The 18,742-nt window shown below is 42.0% G+C and overlaps 1 protein-coding gene across 2 annotated transcripts in view; it reads left to right on the forward strand.

The window, feature by feature from the left end:
* The window catches only part of TTC7A (tetratricopeptide repeat domain 7A), a 171,600-nt gene that overhangs the window by 21,620 nt on the left and 131,238 nt on the right, over positions 1-18,742 (forward strand). For both annotated transcript variants that reach the window (XM_048079466.2, XM_013171081.3), the window contains 4 exons: positions 984-1,105; positions 8,131-8,209; positions 11,483-11,643; positions 12,087-12,150. In XM_048079466.2, coding sequence (XP_047935423.1) covers positions 984-1,105; positions 8,131-8,209; positions 11,483-11,643; positions 12,087-12,150 — 426 coding nt within the window. The remainder of the gene's footprint in view (positions 1-983; positions 1,106-8,130; positions 8,210-11,482; positions 11,644-12,086; positions 12,151-18,742) is intronic.

Consider the following 18,742-nt stretch of genomic DNA (forward strand, 5'->3'; position numbering starts at 1 on the left):
TCATTGAGGCAATGAACGTTGCCTATTATTCTGTAACTTAACTGCTTTTTATCTTCTGACCGAATATTTCTGCTCTTCTCAGTAGCAACAGTGTGTTTGTTCCAGATCTTATTTTTAATTGCATTAAAACAAGAAAAATAAGCTTGGGACATGCACAAAAATACATGAAGAAAGCCAGATAACAATTTATTTGGTCTGTTTTTTGTAAGGAAAAAGCTACTTGTCTTTTTATTTAAAATTAAGTACTGCCCTCTCCTTGCGGAAGGACCAGTTCCTGCCAGTGCTGGGCACTGTAAATGTTTTTACTGACAGTTTGTGTATGCCAAGAAGGGAAAGAGTTTGAATAGTAATTCATTCATCTTCTGGACTCAGAGGGATGCAGGATTCATGTACTCAAAGTCCACAGGTCCTTTTCATTCCTGTTTTGGAGAGTCTACATAGTGCAGCTTACAGCAATGGAAGCTGTTTGTTAGCCCTACTGGAAGAGAGAGTTTCTAAGGAAGCCAAAGCAAGAGGGGTTTGGTAAGGCTAAAAGAGCAAAAACTTAAGATTCTTCCATTGATACTCCTTAGAGTTTACTAACTGTTACAAATATTTACATTATGTTAAGCTGGATATACTCACTTAAACATTGTGTTTATATTTCTGTGCAAGATGCTGGATCTGTGTGGTTCGAGTAGTATTTCTGAAGCCCTCAATATTAATGTGCACCTTTCCACTTTATTAAAGGTGTAAAGTAGTAAGTGGTGTTTCAAAACTCACATTGGACACAGAATGTTTTATGGAAGTCACTGTATAGTTCATTTTAAAGTTGACTTTGGAAGGCTTTTTGAATAGCTGATGAAGGTAAGTTTTCGAGTAGTCTGAGGAGGAATCTGAAGGTTGAAGACAGTAACATTTTGTTACTGGCAATATCTCTGGCTCATGAGGAAATAGCTAGTTCAAAGAGTTGTCTGTAATCCCACTGGTTTCTTTCCTTGCAGACCTTAAACAGCACACATTCAAGGAGTATAAAGGGCAGCAACATGACGTACTCTGAGTTTGAACTGTCCTACTTCCTGGAAGCAGCTCTACAGAGTGCCTACGTGACTCATTTAAAGAAGGGGTAGGTGGATGCAGATGTTAATAAAAATAGATAGTACTGCATGTTTTGTCTCAGAACAGATGAAAGCTTCTTTCTTCATATGTTCTGTTGTGACATTTTTTGCTGCTGCTGGCTCTCTTCAGGTTTTCTTAGTGCTCTCCCTTCCCCACACCCCATCCTAATTCTCAGTTTTCCGGACCCACAAGTAGGGTGGAGTAGAACAACTTTGTTGTCTTGACTCAGCTTTGCTCCCTGTGGAGATGAGGGGAGTCTGACCATAGAGAGTGAGTGGAATTTAAACACTGCTGAGTTCTTTTTAAATGCTCAGCCACAGGACCTGGTTTAGAGCTCAGTCAAGTCTTAAGGGTTGTTTATTTTTTTAAGGTCTAAATGTCCTGATCAAAACCCTAATTCTGTGTGGTTTTTCTAGAGAGAGTGGCCAACCTCAGCTGTAGGTGAGGGCATGGTGACCCCTAAAACAGACAGTATCTTCAAACTCCAAACTTCAAGCTAGTTGATGGAAGGATTGCCATGTGGGGACAATCTGTTCAGCACTTGTAAACAATACTTGTAAGAGTTCTTCCTTCCCCACTCCTGTGTTTGTAGCATATTATTGCATTTGTTTTTAAGGAATCAGATACTGAATTTCTCACTGCTCTGTGTAGTGTCACTGGTCAAAGTTTTATAAACTTTCTTAAGCAAACCACCTTTTGAAAGTATTTCATCTTGGTTGGTTTTTTTACCTTCACTCCTAAAGATATTTTATCTCCTTTTCTTCAGTCTTCCTTCAGAGTGAAATGGAGAAGAAAGGGGAAAAGAAAAAATATGGGGAGAAGGAAAAGAAAGGAAACTAGGGAGGGAAAAAATCATAGCGAAAAACCAGCTTAAATTCTTCTGTAGAAAAAAAAAGATACCTCTTTTTGGCTCTGTTTGAGAAGGGACTGTTTCTGTTCAGGTTTTTCTTACTTTTTTTCCCCCAATAACGATTTAAATGCAACTATGAACATCTTTGGTGTTCTACGTTGTTTCATGTGAAGCCAGGGTTAAAAATCTGCACGTACAGTGAAGTTGTACTTGCAAGCATGTCCATGAGAGGTGCCTTCAGGTAAGTCTTCTTTAACCCAAAAGCTTTATTCACAAAGCCCAGATGTCATGGAATGACCCGTGTAGTCAACTGAGTACAAGTTTATGTGTAAAGAAGTACGAGGTTATAAGTATAAGGCATAGTCTCAGTATCATCTCAGTAATCTGGGAGAGGTACGTGGTTTTCCCATGTGAGGTGGTCGTTGACCAGATACAGCAAAAACAGCAGGCTTTATTAGCCCTTTACTGATTTGGTGGCAAACAAAAGCTCAGGTCTTGCCAGTAAGCTCATTAACTATGTAATAAAATAAAAACTCATTTAAAACATATGGCACTGATGTCCTCTAGGCACCTTTTGAATAACGAACTCACTCGTGTTCCTTTTATTCAGCAGCATTTTAGATTCAGTATTCATCAGTTCAGTATATCTAGTGGGTTGTTTCAGCTGTTACTGGGAGCCCTACTTGCTCACTTCCCACGTTATTTTAATGATAGCCTTTAAAAAAAAAAACTACTAGAAAACAATTTGGAAACAAAACACGTGTGTGAATTAAGCACTGCTTTGATTATAAGCTGAATTGCTGCACGAGCAGCAAAGTGTTCTCTGTAGCTGTCTCCTGGTGGAAGAACAGCCTCGGAGCTGGCTTGGCTGTGGCACCAACAAAGCTCCATTTGCTTTGCACTTCTTCAGTGCAAATCAGAAGCAAGATCCCGTGAAATTAAAGGGCCAATGGGGGGAAAATAAGACAAACAGGAATCCCCAGCTTGTTTCTGTACCCTCTGCTTGTATTAATGTGCAGTTTCTGCCACGAGAGGGCATAAGCAGCATTGGGATATATTAAGGAAGGGAGGTTGGGTGAGGGGAGAAGGTTTTTCCGGTATATAATGAATCTCTCCACCCAATATCCAGAGGCTCAAAGAAACATTGTTGGTTTCAGCTTGTCCAGGTAGGGAATAGGCCTTTGATCTCCCAGGCTGATGGGGGGTAGGTCCTAGGAGGTGGGATGTCCTTTCCCAGTGGCACTTGTGTAGAGAATGAATAGCAAATGCTTTATTTCCTTTAGGAGGGCTGATGTCTCCTCGGGCAGGTGAGCTGAGAGATGGGAGAGGTGTTGTCCTGCTTGTGTTTGTTCCTTCTGGCAACATCTTGGAGCACGATCAGGGATGCCCTTTCCTCTTGTAGTGTATGGTGGTGAAAAGAAGGCACCTCCCTCGCTCATGCACACCCCTACAAAGCAGAGGTGCGTGCCATGAGGACCAGCAGGTCCTGCAGCTGTGCCAGTCCCTGATGCTGTTAAGAGATATTTATTTAAAAAATACTGCGTTGCTGAAAGCACACTTCTGCAGTTTGCCCTTCTGAATCCCAAGGAAGCTTTTCTGTTTGTCCAGTGCTGATGCTGTGGATGCAGAATATAGGCAGGCAGACGTTGTCGTACTGTAGGATGCAGCCTGTTGCCTTTCATGTTAGCGTTTGCACTGGGTTCTGTTTTCTTCTGACATCTGAGTGACTTCTCTGTGAAGGTTAGGCTCATCCTTGACTGCCTTTAGTTTGTATTGAATGGGTATTATTATTTTATAGTGCTGTAGGGACTTCCGTCTAAATGCTCTTATTTGCTTAGAGCAAACAGGCTTCACCTGTGCAGGATAATGGTTATTTCTATGCTGCTCTTTTAATGGCATTTGAAGTTTGTGTGTGGAATAGCAAAGGCAAAGTAAATAAAAATGTCAGGGCTTTCCAGAGGATGTTGTTGGTTTTGGAAGCTCTAGACACTTCTGAAGAAAAAGATTTTCTGAAAAAATAAGCATTAAACACTTAGTAAAAATCTGATTTCCTTATGAGCCTTCAAGTCAGGGACCTGAATTACTTTGGAAAACCCTGATGAAATTGCCTGTGAGGGAAAGCTTACACACTTCTTTTCTTCCTTCCTCCTGTCATATTTTTTTTTTTTAGCGCTCTCACTTCCCTTTTTGAAATTTTATAGGCTTCTGTTGAAAGGCACTTTGAAAGAGGAACTTCATGTATGTGTTATTTTTACAGTGAAATCTAATATAGAAAGGTAGGACAGTCTCTGCCAGAATACTAATCTTTTCTGAGGAATTTATATGGGCTTGCTTGCCCTTCATCCCCTCCTCAGTCCTCCCAGCCTAGCACCTAGTAAAGGCAGCTATTAATTTGGGAGTGAGTCTTACTGTCTATTTGATGAAACTAGATAAATGCTAAGCTTTTGTTGTTGTTTTGGTGGTCTTTTTTTTTTTTTTGGTCACACTTGTTAGGTTGCCATTGGGAAAATGTTGTGTTTTTTGTTGTAGTTACTTGTCGTGTATCTGTCATAAGAATCCAGGGTCGTTGTCTTTGGGTGCTTTTTATGCCTCTGCATGAACCACTGTTGAAGGAGAGAGTATGAATTTTTAGAAACCTGTGAGAGATGCAAAAGGAGCTTTGCAGAGGCAACGGTGTTGCTGCTGTTTGTGTGCTTTCCCCCAGAGAGGTGGCTCTGCAAATTGCCATGCGGTCGTGTGAATATGATCTCTTCCACCTGTTAGTGCCTAGGTTTTTACAGTTAATGAATGGGGATAAGAACATGATCTTCTGGTGCCTACTTTTGGGTCCACTCCGGCTTAGTATCCGTATTTCTTTCCCATCAATTTGCACAGAAAACAGTGTATTTCTTAATTGTCTTACATCTTAAAATTTTATGTAGTGTTAGCCAAACAATATGACATAAATGTGATATGACTAATAGTCTGGTAATTAATTACCCTTTATAAGGGAGTACCTGTGGAAAATAAAAAAAAGGATTTTCATGCCAAGCTGGACTGAGCCACTCAAGATGCCGTCTGCCACAGTTTGTACTCATGATTTTCTGTTCCTCTGTATTAAATTAAATGTAATTGAATCCTAAGCCACATTTCATCATGGCTTTTAAAATACTTCTCTTGCTACCTTTGTGGTTAAAACCAAGGCAGTTCATTTAATGACCACGTGCTTTTTCCTTCCTGTTTCTCCTCACTTCTTTCTCTGGCATCTCAGCAGTGCAGTAGGGACCTATGGAGTCTTTCAGCTCATTTAATTTCCATGACCTAATGTTTGCTTCTGATGCCCTGACCTGAGCTAACAGTACCTTGGATTTCCAGGTAGTCTTCTGTCCCAATCTGGGGGGGGGCTCAGAATTGCTTAATTCCTGATCTAGACAAGATCAAATGGATTCACCAAGGATTGCCAAGGGTCTTACGTTTACGTCCTCATCTGCTTATCTACACACGCTTATTTCTTTTCAAAGACCCGCTTTTCTTTTTTGTTTCTTCAGGTTCTATTTTCATAAATCTTATCAAATGCACGTTTAATGTATGAAGGGCATCTGTTAATGGAACAGTAAGCTCATTGTAGTCATGAGTAGCATTCATACGCTTAAAATGAAGTGCGTGTGCTCTTTGGCCTTCCAGTGCCTTGGAGCACTGAGTGGAAAGGCAAACTCCTGCAGCGGGGTGTGCTTGCCAGCTGCTGGCAGGTGTACTGTCTCCTGTGACAGCTCAATAATGTTCAATAACGTTCAAAACATACGGGCTGCCAAAGCAAATCCTCAGTCCTGTAGAACTGGTATTGCTGTCAGATGCTTTGCATGTTTCCGGCTTAAGAGCTCAGAGCCCGGAGCGAGTGCCCTCTGGGAGAGCCTGACCACACGAGAGCCTGTCAGGGAGGTGCCGGGTGCTCCTGCCCGCCCGCTGGGCACCGCTGCCTTCTGCTGAAGGTGTTCGAGGTGTTTGTCCTGTGGCTCATGCTCAACCCCGACTGCTTGCGGAAGGGCAGCAGCTTGCTATTTATTCTTCCGTTCACCTCAGTGGTTTCTATTCCTTCCTTTTCCTCTCCCCGTCCCTCCAGAGCACAGTGGTTCTCCTATGAAGTGTTGACTTGGTTTATGGCCTTGTCTAAAAAGCGGAACTGAAATGGTTCTCCAGTATCCTGGGGAGAAAACGGTCTTTTTTAGCACATTCTCTAGTTTTTTTTTTTTGTCTCCAAGTATATGCCAAATGTGGCATTCATTGGCTTTGCAAATAGCCACTGATCTTTCTGTTGCTAGTGAATGGATCCATTGTCACTTTAAGAAAAATACCGTTACCATAACAAGAAATCTAAACATGCATTTCTGAAAATGTTGTGGAACTGTTGTACAGCATAACTCTTCTTCCCGGGCTCCTAGGGAGCCCAAGGAAGTACAGGACGTGCCAGCACTCATTAAGTAGCTGAGGGGAGCGATCGGGCAGATGCTCTTTGTTCAGTTGGGGAAATTGCTTGTTTCGGAGTATTTGGCAATAAACAGTCTGTGAACAGTTCTGTTGGCTTTGGTGTGACTACTCATGGGCGTAAATACCACCACATGCCTAATGGCTTTCCTCAGTGTAAGGTCCAGAACTGCATACCTGTGTGTATAGTCTTTTCTAGACCCACAAAAATGCACCAGGTGTCTTGGCCATGTAAGTGAAGCGCTTGCTGAAGCGTTAAAGTCCAGCTTGCAAAAATTTCCTCAAGAATTTTTTCCTGGATAAGTTATGAGTGCATCTTTTACCTAGCAGAAAGTGAAAGGGAAAAAAAAAAAAAAAAGACAGCATCAGACTTTCTCCAGATGAGCGGATCACCAGTGTTTTTTATCTTGCCTTACTTCGATGCTTGTCGGTAGGTTACCACCAGTTAGGTAACGATGAGAATTCTCTACTCCAAGTTTAGAATTTAGGGATTGGTCTTGGTAGGAATAAAGACCATACATCTGCATCGTGACTTGGTGACTGTAGCCTTAGGGTGGCATTCTGTGTAGCCAGTACTCTGGATAAACAGTGTTAACTTACATTATTTTTCCTCAGAAAATATTTTTGTTCCTTTGAATGCTTGCGATTGATTTCGGAATACAGGAAAGTGTGCGGTGCATGAAAGTGGGCACAAACAGGGTGCATACTAGTTACCTTGAAAATTTTAAACAGAGTCACAGAAATGGGTTGTGCTGTATGGTTGTGGGGGGTTTTTTTGTTGTTTTTTTAAGAAATCTAGGTGATGCTTGCATGGAAAACTTTATTGGAATAAGCTGAAGTGGCAATTAATATACCAGTACAACTCCCTATCTGGAAGTCTTTAATTCAGTGCAGCATTGCTGCTTTACTGGTAGCTTGTAATTCTTTGGGTCCTTCCACCCTTCGATGGAAGTGAGCTAGACTATTCTGGAGTTACTGTGGTGTTAGGGCTTTGTTCTTAACGTGGAAGAGCCTTGCAAGCTGCAAGTGTGCTAACTAGTATGTCTAGTGTTCAACCGTTCCTCTCTCCATCTCTTTTAGTGCTCGGACACAGGGTTAAGATACCGTTTGGCAACTAGACTGCTTTAATTGCTCATCGTGTACACAGAATGTGATTTATTTTTTTCAGCCTAACCCACTTTCATTGTAGGTTAAGCTGTGCTTGCAGACAGTTCCTGCAACTTTAGGTGCCTAATAGTAAACTGTTTAAACCACTGTAATTTCATCATGCGTTTGGACCATCAGACCCAAGGCATTTAAGCACCACCTAAAAGGAATCGTCACATAAAAGCATCCCATCAGCTCACTATAATTCAAACCAGTGCAGTCTGTGTGTATGAAGAGGAGATGTGGATGCTTTTAAGAAGAAGCATCTGCTTTATAAATATGAACTATGAAAAGCTTCCAAATGTCCCCTCTGTTCCTCAAATGTGAATGTGATCTTCTCCTAGGAAGCCATCTGGAGTAGGCATGCTACAGTCGCTGCCTCGCTCGGTGCCATTGTCCTGTCTGCCTTGGAGTGACTCGTCTCGCTACTGCATGCTCAGTGGTGGTTTTGTTGGCTTGCTTGAATGCCAAGTCTGTTGCCCAGCTTTGGTGCACCATGAAAATATTTCCTATCTAACGTGCTCGTTTTCTTTTGCTTTTTTTTTATGATATTTTTTTTCCTGCTTTCCCATTAGCAATATTGTGAAAGGAATGAGGAGTCTGCGAGGAATACTACGGACTGTGGAAACAAAAGCTACTCAGACCTTCAAAATGGTAAGGGGAGTGAACGGGAGCTGGGAAGGTGGGCGTCATCTGCTGCGATGGAATTCTGTTTCTTAACCACTGCGTTTGGACAAATTTTTCCTCACTTGACTGCTTGTTGTTGTGTTTGTTTTTTTAATACTTCTGGGAGTGATGTGTCCGGTGATGCACTTAATTCAGAGAGCTATCCAATTGAAACCTCTGAGCCTTCAACTCTGGGCATATGGGATACTTTTATCTATTTTTTTTCAGTGGATTTTCTAACTCTGGTATAAATGGAGGTGTATTGAGTTTGATAGTGCTATCCCAGGTGATAATGTCTTGCTTGCTTTTCAGTGTGTCCATGCATACCTCTTCACTTTTGCATGTAGCAACAGAAAGTACTTCTGGTGCTTGCAATGAAACAGGGCTTTTTTAGACTCAAATGCTTCAGTGTTCATGTAAAACTCCTTTCAATACAGTGTAGCACAGAGTGATTTTTCTTTTGTATTTGCCTTCTGCATCCTGTTATGCTGAGTGCCTCTGGTAAAGAAATCATGGAGAAACTTATTTATATCTCTTTAACTGTGTAGTTTAGCTTGGATGGTCCTTCCTTACCTCCGCTTGAAGAGATCTTGTCCTAAGGTTACTCAGGATGTGACAAGATCAACAGCATGGAGAAGAGCAGTCTTGAGAACACGAATGAAAACTCTGCAGCCTGAAAAGTGTTGACACAGATCTGAACTAAACACAAAACAAGTTTAGCCATCTTTGTTTGTGTTTTGTGTAATTCCAGAGAAGTTTGGAGAAGAGGTGGACATGGTTTTGCTTAGCATTTTGAAGACGGAGGGTGCTGGGTTCCAATGGATGGACTGATCTGTGTGTCTATTTCTTATGCAAATGCAGAATTAAAATGAAAGCATGAGCAGAAGGGGTAACCTGGGTGAATTTTTTGCCTGGGTTTCTCACTTCTATATGTTTTGGAACTTCAGGTCTTGAAATGAATCTTCTTGTTGTCCAGGGATCACCTTTGCCTAGTGGAAAATACACATGCACGTGGAATAATGTGCAGGGAATTAGAAGAGGTGACTTAAATAATTGTCACACTCAAATGGTCACATCCTTTCCCAGATTGAGATCAGGACTCGGGGGATTTTCTTGCTCATCTGTTTTACCGTTATGCTGAAATGAGTGTAACCATCTGCTGTTCTTGTACCATGGCAGAATGTGGCACTTGAATGCTCCTGTCCCTGTGCAACTGGGGAGAGCTATCCAACACCTCTGGGGGGTTTATTCCTAAGGGGAAACTTGAAGGTGTTCATCCAGTAGTTTTTCCTGGGACTTCTATTTTACTGGAAGTTGTGTTGTCTTTTTCTTATTTGTTTTTAAAGAGCTGTCAAGAGGGCAAAGGGAGGAACGTGCTTAATTAAACAAGTTTTTCAAGCATGAAAGTGAAACACGCAATTTTCTTCTTCCTAATTTGTGGGATCACAGTGTTCTCCAAGCATAATGATGCTTTTTTTAGCCAAAGGCAGTAATAACATAAATCACAGTCTTGGCCTGTTCTGGTTTGTTTGGTCTTATTCAAAACAAGAGTGAAGCTAATTTACACAGCTACTGTACTGTATGTTAAAATCGAAGGCATTGCGAGTATTTGGTTCTTGCTTTTTGAAAGGCTTATCACAAACTGTACTCCTACTTTTGTGTGAAACAGTAAAGATCTGTCTGTTGCTGGCATAATATTCTTCCCTCCCCTCTAATGCTGTAGGAAAAAAAAATAAAGGAGAGTTGGCTCCTGAGGGTAAAACTGACTAAATAATTACACACTGAGATGGTAAAATGATACTGGCTAATGTCACAGTGCCCTAGGCCATTTTGCTCATGGTTACTTGCTATAAAAAGCATAGAAGAGCGTAGTTAGATACAGAAGGCTTTCTGTAACTTGCCAGCAGAAGCGCAGGGAAGGTCTTGGGGTTTCCAGGGGGTTGTATGTGACAATATTTCTTTGAGGTATTGCCATACATTCAAATCAGCTTGCCATTTGCTTAGGTATAGCTATGAAACCTCCCTTTCTGGTGCTGAAGAAACAGTGAGAGCGCACACACGCTAGTGTGGCTGCGTTTTAGACTAGCTCAGTGACTTTGTGTGTAGTAAGGTAGATGACAATAAAGAATCTTGTATTAAAAGAGGTTATTTTTCTGCATCTGATGAGCTGAATTTTATTTAACCTCAGTATGATTTGTTTGATCCTACAGATGTCACACCTCAAGTGTCGTAATGGTTCAGTTTATCAGTCGTACCTACCCTGGTATTTAAGAGAGTGCCTCTTGGCAGCCTCTTACCTTATCATAATGCATGAATTGCACATAAAATACATATGCAGTAGTCAGAGAAGTTCAAAAATATTTGCAGGCATTAGGACGGAGGGGCTGAAGTTTCAGTCTGCCTCTGTGCTGTGCGACGTTTGTTTTGCAGCATAGAGTAGTGCGCTTCTGAGAATTCCCAGAAGATATCCCCTGCTTTGATTTCCCTCTGCTTGTTTGCATGTTCATCTGTTTACAATGCAAAAAGCTAGAGATTTATTACGTGAGTCTAAACAGAGACAAATGCCAAGGATAGTTTTGCAAAATCAACTTAGCTTGGTGCCTTTTGGGCCCAGCTTGCCAGCTATGGATATGAACTGGAAAGCGAGTCCTTAAGGGCGCTCAGTGGTCAGAAAGGGCACATGATGTTGTTGTCTTGACATAAAGTTCCTAACCCTCTTCTCTCTTTCCTCCATTATTATAACAACAACAAAAATAGAAGTAATCCAGAGATGAAGTTGTAAAAAGCTGCAGTTGGAGATGCACTAACAGCTACAGGGTTGTGCTTTTAAACCTGAGGCAGAAGTCGTCTCTGGGCTGAGACTTGCATCCAAAGTTTTGAGGCTGAGAAAGCAGTGGAGTGTCATCATACTCTGAAATAGAAACACTTGTGAGATTGTCTCAAAAGTCCAGGTGGCAATCAGCTGTTTTCATTCACTAATGTGTCCCTTCCTGTCAGGCTATTTTTTTAACTATTGCTTTGCAACAAGACCATGTAAATGCAGAAGGGTGGGCTTTTTGGAGGAGGGAAGCAACTGCCAATGTGGCAGACTTTATAGCAGCAACTTTAGCCACTCTGAAAAGAGGTACTGTAATGCTATTAGTATGTCTGCTTCCCAAGGTGAGACGTCGGGAGCGATATTTTGTGTGTGTGTGTGTGTGTGTGTGTGTTTGAGAAGGCTTCACTGATGCATTTCTCTCTGTACTGTTCACTGATCTCTAGACTGCAGCCAAGCAGCTAGCCCAAGTACTTCTCCACTCCTTAAGCGAAGACTGTTACTGGAGCCCTTTATCTGATCCTCTTCCTGAGTTCATGAACAAGGAAGATCAGTCTTACGTTAGCAATCTTCTTTGTCGGAAGCCCGAGCTATACACAGAAGAGAAGTAAGCATTCTTTTTTATTTGGGGTTATTGACAGAAGGAAGAAGAGTGTTTGAATGCTCTTCAGTACTGCTAATTATGTCACTGATTGATGTGGTAGTTTTGTGTGTTCTTGGTTTTGACTTCTCATCAGAAGGCCTGCTGGGAAGAATAAAGCATTAAACCTTGGGTGTTTTGATGTTGTTTTTTTCCCCCCAGGAAGGAAGAAAATCCAACCAAACAGCTGTCTTTGCTATGAAATAGAAATAATCTATTTATGGTTCATAATAGCTCATCTAGGATATGTTTCAGAGCTTTTAATTGTGTGAACCTGAAAAAGCAGGTATTACCTAGCAAATGAATTATGTATGAGAAGTTTCAAGTTACTGCTCTTCTTGTGAAATGAGAAAGAGAGGCGTGTAGGATAATTCTTGACCTTCCTCAGAAAATTGTGTTCTGTCTTTCAGTGTTTACTGCCCTCGAGACAACGTAGAAGAAGCTCTTCTTCTCCTCTTAATCAGTGAATCCATGGTAAGCCAAAAATGAGTTTGTAATATTAATAGCACAAAAGGAGTATCTAAAATTTCCATGTCAAGTCCTCTGGTTGGTTTTGTTTACAGAATCTTCCCTACATAAACAAAGATTCTTCTGATGAACAGGAAATGCTATTTCTTTCTCTTGGTGACACCACTTTTATTAGGCGGAACTTCAATGAAGGATTTGGGGAGTTGTCAAGAAAAGGAAATACCTGCATTCACCATAGCTGCATGCAGTTTCTGACATTGAGGTACATTGCCTGTAGACACATGTTTCCATTCACAACATCTGTGTGGATTTATGGATCAAGAATGAGAGGAACTGGGAGTCTTGGGTAAATCCACGTGTGATGGAGCCTGCTGTTTGGCATTTGCAAGGTAGAACAACCTGCTTATGTATCGTAGTCTGTAGGGATAGTGTTTTAGCTGCTTCAGTCCTGAGTGGTCTTTGGCAGCGTCTGATGCTCATGGTTCAGGGGTTTGTGTCACTTGTAGATGTGACATCCATAATGAAATACACGGGAATTATTAGATTTCTTTTATTTATAGCATCAGTGATGGCGGGGAAAAACAACTGTATGGAAAAGTGCAAGGTAACGTTTAATCATTTCCATGTCCCGAGAAGATGCAAACTGAGAAAATCTGTAAGGAGTGGTTTTTTTGAAGCGGTGTAAAGAATGTTACTTTGCTTTAAATACTGGATGGTCGCTTGTAGCTTAAAGTGAGGTTTGGAAACCTCAGAGCTTCAGTGACACTCTTAGGAACTTTCAGACAGCTTTCAGATGAGGTGAAAAGAAATACTATGGGAACTTTTTTTTTGGTTTGGTTTCTTGGCTTTCTTCAGTTTTTCTATGTCTGTTTATTCTAGCTCAAGTCTCTCCCCTTTCCTGCAAAATTCTGAACATGCCATCTTAATATTGTTTGCTTTTAGAATTTGGGGCAAAAATTAGGAGGTAGAACCACTGCAAAATACTAAGTTGACTTAAAATGTTACGTGAGCAGTATAACACTTGAGACTTTTTGGGGATCTCTAATTTAAATCTCTGCAGTATATCTGCATTGCATTTTCAAGGGCTTTTTGTAATTAGAAGTGGAGCCTCCTGGAGCAGGGGCTTGTAGTGTGATGTATGCAGTGTTACACTTCTGTTAAAATCAGAAGAACTCGTGTCAGCATGGCTTGTCTGGGCTGATCCGTGTGGGAGGAGGGATCTGGAGCAGCGGTAGTACCGACTGCTCCAGCCTTCTCTGGGGCTGACCTCACAGCTGAAAAGGCCTTACGGGACCTTGAGCACTATAGTCTTGTTCTGCTGAAGGGAGTGAAAGTTATCATTTTATCCAGTAGCATGTAAAATGGCAAACTGATCCTGTAACTGTTATGGATGAAGCAGTGTGAAAATGATACTGATAGGAGCTGGACTGCTGTGCTGACTTCAATATTAAATAAGGTATGAGTGTGTTTAAGTGCTGTCTCCTATACATAGGAACTGTCTGGAGGTAGGTGCACGGCATTTTGATCTGCTGTGCATAAAGTACTTAAATAAGCAAAGGTCCTGTAGTGGAGTACTGCAGGAGCAATAACGGACTCCATTTTTTGGGGAATGGAACACCTGAGCCTGTGCTTTCCTCTTGCGTTAGCAGTAGGCTTGCCATTTGTTTACTGTTTTAACAAAACTACAGGACAAGTGTATAGAAATACACTTAGCAATGACAGGAACGTGCTTTCTGAGTGAGAGAACAGAAGGAGCAATCTGATTCTTATATATGTTTGCAGTGCATAAATATTTACCTGCAGTTCTGCTGCTGTGGTATTAGGAAGCGGAAATTTTGCTTAATTCGTGATGCAATGAGAGATCTGTTACAGCTGTTCGTTGTAAGCTAGTGAGTTTTCTCATGTACAGGTTTGTTGTTCATTTGGAGATGTGTGGGTTGTTTTGCTGTTTTTTAAAATTTGCTGAGCCTTATGGAACATAAGTTAAAAAGCAGATTTCCAGTTGCAGTCTCCCTCATGATATGATGTCGGCTGAATAACACACTTTCCTTCTTGGAGAGAGTGTTGGTGGCAAGTAATAATTATATGTTTCTGTAGGCCAGTAAGCAACGTGGTTGGTGATCCCAGATATCGGCTGGGTTGGGTGTATCTTCAGTACTCTGATTAAGAGCCCCTTGAAATTAAAAAGAAGCATACGACTAAGTTGACTTGTTTGGAGCTATCCAGAATCTGACACTTTGATTGCTCTGTCAGAGCAAAACTCACCAGAACAGTACTTTCCCTGTCTGATTTTTAAAGAGAAAAAATAGCAACCTTGCTGCTCTAATTCTTTTGCAGGACTGTAAAACCAAACAGCTGCTCCACCTGCCTGTTTCTGACTTTAGCCGTTCCAAAATGAGCTGACGTGGGACAAAACTGGGGGGAGGAGGGTTTGGGGTCAGGAGAATTGTCAGCACAAAGAGGGGACGTAAAACAAAGACATGTCCTGGGCAAGAGTGTAGATCATCAGAGAACCATAAATACGTGAGAAATTGGCTGAAGGGGATACAGGACATGGTTAGTTGTTGGTTTTTTTTTGTTTTTTTTAGCAATATACATCTTGAACACCTTTTTATTCTCCTAGCCATGCAAGGAGGGAGTAAGTCATTGCTAGACAGTTTGCTGCACCAGCTGAAATGCACTCTGTTCTTCTGCGTGTCTCACCTTCATAAGGTGTAGCTGACACCTACCTCACAAGGATCTGTGTGACCCCCCAGAAAAAGTTACTTTTGCTACAAGACTCCTTCCTGTAGGGGTTAAGAGGAAAAAAGAAACCACGTGTAAGGTGTTGCGAGCCTCATCCTACATTCCAGCAAACTTTCTCTGACTCCCAGAGGGGCAGGGTTCTGACTCCAGATGCTGTCTGTGCTTTTCTTACCCCATTCCCTTTGCTTTTGGAGGGAGCAGCTTTGCATGTTCTGGTGGAACGAAATGGGAATATCTTCTAAATTGGTCATTAAGCATTCCTTCAGTATTTCACTCGCTCTGCTTTGGAGCCTAAGTATAGAAAAATCAAGTAGCGTGGTAGACTTCGTCATAGCTTTGAAAATGTTTCTGTGGGTATGTTAACACTTAGAGTAACAGCTTGTTTCCTTGTGGCCCTCTCCTGAGTTGCCTTTTGTATTTGTTCTGTCCTGTTGAAAATGGGAACCTATCTTCCTAAGCTAAGGCGTCTCTGCAGACAATGAGGAGCACCCTGGTTCACCCTGGTTGTGGGGTTCGGCAAGCTGTCGCCCGTGGTGCCAGTTGTTATTTAGCTACCGTGGCTGGCTGTGGAGCTCTCGTGGAGGAATGTAGTGAAACAAATCAGGCAGCCTGAAGATTACCACAGTCGGGGCTGTCTTCTTTAGGGGGTTTGGAGGTTTCGGGGTGAAATTCTCCTTCCATATGCACAGCCTGAGTTACAGGATGGACGGGCTGGTCATAAGAGGAGAAAAATGTTCTCCCTCTCACCCGGGAGGAGGCCAGCTTGTGCCGGCCTTTGCAAGCTCGGGCTGCAGTAGAACGATGTGTTCCTGTTGAGCACTGGGAGGATGGACCAGCCTATTTTTAAATGGCTAGTCCTGTGTCTGGCTGTATTTAACTCATCAAGACCAACAGCACTGTCTTTGGGGCGAGCCGAGTACGTGGTGACTTGCTGCATGTGCCTTCTCTGCCCCGTGGCACTGGTTCTGCTGTCAGAGGCTCTGGGCCTGCTGTGGGGCTGCGAGTAGGCAGGGGAGGTTTGGCAGGACTAATCCTTAACTGCAGTTTTGTTTGTTTTATTAACTGGTCCCAGGAATATTTGCTGAGTTGACTCTGCTGCCCCTTAAAATCAGCCAGAAGTTTCTCAGAGCAAGGACTGGAACCTTTCTGTGACTTCTGGTGTGTACTTTTGAAGTAAAAGTTCTTTATTTGTGTTTATAAACTTTCCCTTTTTGAATCTGAGGTCTAAAATATAGTCTAAAATCTTTAATTCAGCCCTTGGGAATGCTGCCTCTTATAGCGAGGGTTCCTGGCTGGTGTGGTCCACCAAATGTCCCAGGTAGCATGGGTTACCTTGTTGATTCGGAGTTCACTTCAGTACCAGTGGAAATGCAGCTCCTTGTGTCCAAAACTAATAAATTCTGTGCCTGTGTAACAGAGATTAGAAATGTCATCCCCATCTTATCTCTGATTTGAATCCCTAAAGGCGATTTGACCTTGCAGAGCCTGAGAGCACAGAACAGATGGTGAGGGAGGAAGTAAGATACTGGGACTGGTCCTGATCTTTTTACTGGTGAGAGTAAGAACTTGTGGTTTTGAGCATGCCTGTAAGGGAATAAGACTTAACCTGTTTATTTTTAAACACAGAAATAATTAAAACACATTAACTCTGCAGTTCCTAACTTCATACAGTAATCCTGGCCAACATATGGGTTGGTGAAAGAGAAGAAACTCTTGTTGCTTTTATGGTGTGTTTTTTTTTGAATGACACCAAGCCCGGTGATGATGCAACAGCTGGACGACTGTCACGAGTATTTCTTTGAGGGCCATGGGACTAAGGCAGCTGAAGGAGACAACTGGGGACAGCATTGCCTGTTCTGTTGGTTCCTGCCAAATCACAGTGCTGTGCTTACAGTAATGAGCTTGACGGTAACTGGTCTGCAAGGCAAAGCTATGCATTTGGGACCTGCGAAGATGGATTGCAGGATGTTTCTAGTGGGAAATATACCACCCCCGTTAATTTGCTTGTGAATGAACATTTCAGCTGCAAGCCCCAGAAGATGGGCTAGCCAGCTTTTTCTTCTTTTGCTTTGCAGTAGGCAGTCTTATTTCCAAACTTGCAGGGAGGATGTAAATTCTTGGAAGATAACTCTAAATGCAGATTATCGATGGCAGATACATGACTTTGGTACCCAAGACAGTACCCATACATAAAGCTGCCTTTGTTACATTACTTTTTCCCCTCCTTTCCTTCTGGGTAGGGATGTTGGGCTGTTTTGGCCAGGAGTCATGTCTGTCTTGCTTTCAGTGGTATTTCCAGAATTAGGTCTGCTACAAGAGTAGGTATTAGAATACACCTGCTGAGAGAGATGACAGTCATATTTTATAACTAAATGCCAGACCAAAAGGAAAAGTTGAGAAGAGTATTCATATGTTGTTGGCTGTCCAAGGATAATTTGAGTCTCTGATATGTTTTGCAAACTTCCTGTGTGGTGTAGTAGAAAATAGCCAATAGTTGTTGCTTATTTAGACCGTAATTCTTCAGCAGTTTGTAATAGGTATCTTTCTAATTGTCTATAGTGACAAACCACATTTTGCTTAGAAGGAAGTGTTTACATTGAGGGAAAGGAGGACCAAGAACAATATGTAGAATTAATACGCTCACTTGTGAGCCAGACCTCCTCAGTAGGTCAGACAGGCACGGATTTGTTTTGGGGACATGACTGGCTGGCTTGCTTTGTGTTTATGACACTGTTGTGCCTCCTTGATATTTGTAGAAATGGAGTTGCTTACTCATCCTAAGTGAAATTGCTGCTGACACAGACGAAGCTCTTTACTCTGCTGCATTTGTGTTTTGGGTAAGAGAAATACAGCCTTCCAGCCCCTTTGTATCCATGGGCTATTTTGCTCAGACATCTAGATGGGGTCCTGTGAGCGATTGCCCACCAGAAATGAGACAGATGCCCGACAATTCATACAGGCACTAACTACGTTTTCATTGTCTGCGCTTCTGCTCTTAAATGGAGCAGGTTGTGGTATTTCTGTAAGAGCAGATCTGGGAGTGGTTGGTGGATGCTATTTCCTCCTTGTTCCACCTGCTTCCCGTTTTCACAGCAGCCTTGTGGTCAACCTTGAATACTTTCTTTGTGTATGTTAGTGAGGAGAGCCTTCAAATGCTGTGTGGAGATAGTACCTCAGGTGGAAATTCAGTAGCCTCTTATGTGAATGGATCTGTGCCATTGCAGAGAACGGAGACCCAAGGACGTGGGCTAAGTATTTTCCACCTCTTAGTGGTAGAGGCATCGATTGCACGATTTCTAAGGCTTGTTGTCGATCTTGCACACACAGCATTTGTTTTTCTCTCTTAATGTTAGTATTGAATCACACCAATTACATTATTACAGTACACTGTAAAACATGCTGCTGTTCTGTATAGCTGGGTTGCAGTGGATCTGGCAATTATGTCTCCTTTCAAAAGACACAAGTTGAACATTAGAATGCCCATGAATTAGGGCGCAGGCAGCAGGCACTCATTAAAGATTTTAATTGCTTTCTTTTTCTTCTTTGAAACAAAGCAGGGGGAGCCATGTTTCAAAGTGAGCAATTAAAGGATACTTTATAGCTAATTGCAGTGAGACGGGGCTGCTATGTGGAATATGCTCTATTGTAATTCATATGACTGCTTGACTTTTATTAAGAAGAACATCTCTGTGTTGTGGTAAAATTTAATTTTCTGCAGCGTAACTGTGTGCGTAATATCTGCTGAAGTAATGGCTCTTTGGATTTGCTGTGGCTCTTTTCCTTTCTGCAGATACATGTAATAAACACAGCATAAATAAGCTGTAGTTAGCATGTGACAGGCATAGCAGTGTCA

This window comes from Anser cygnoides, chromosome 3 (assembly GCF_040182565.1).
Source record: "Anser cygnoides isolate HZ-2024a breed goose chromosome 3, Taihu_goose_T2T_genome, whole genome shotgun sequence".
Lineage (NCBI taxonomy): Eukaryota > Metazoa > Chordata > Aves > Anseriformes > Anatidae > Anser > Anser cygnoides.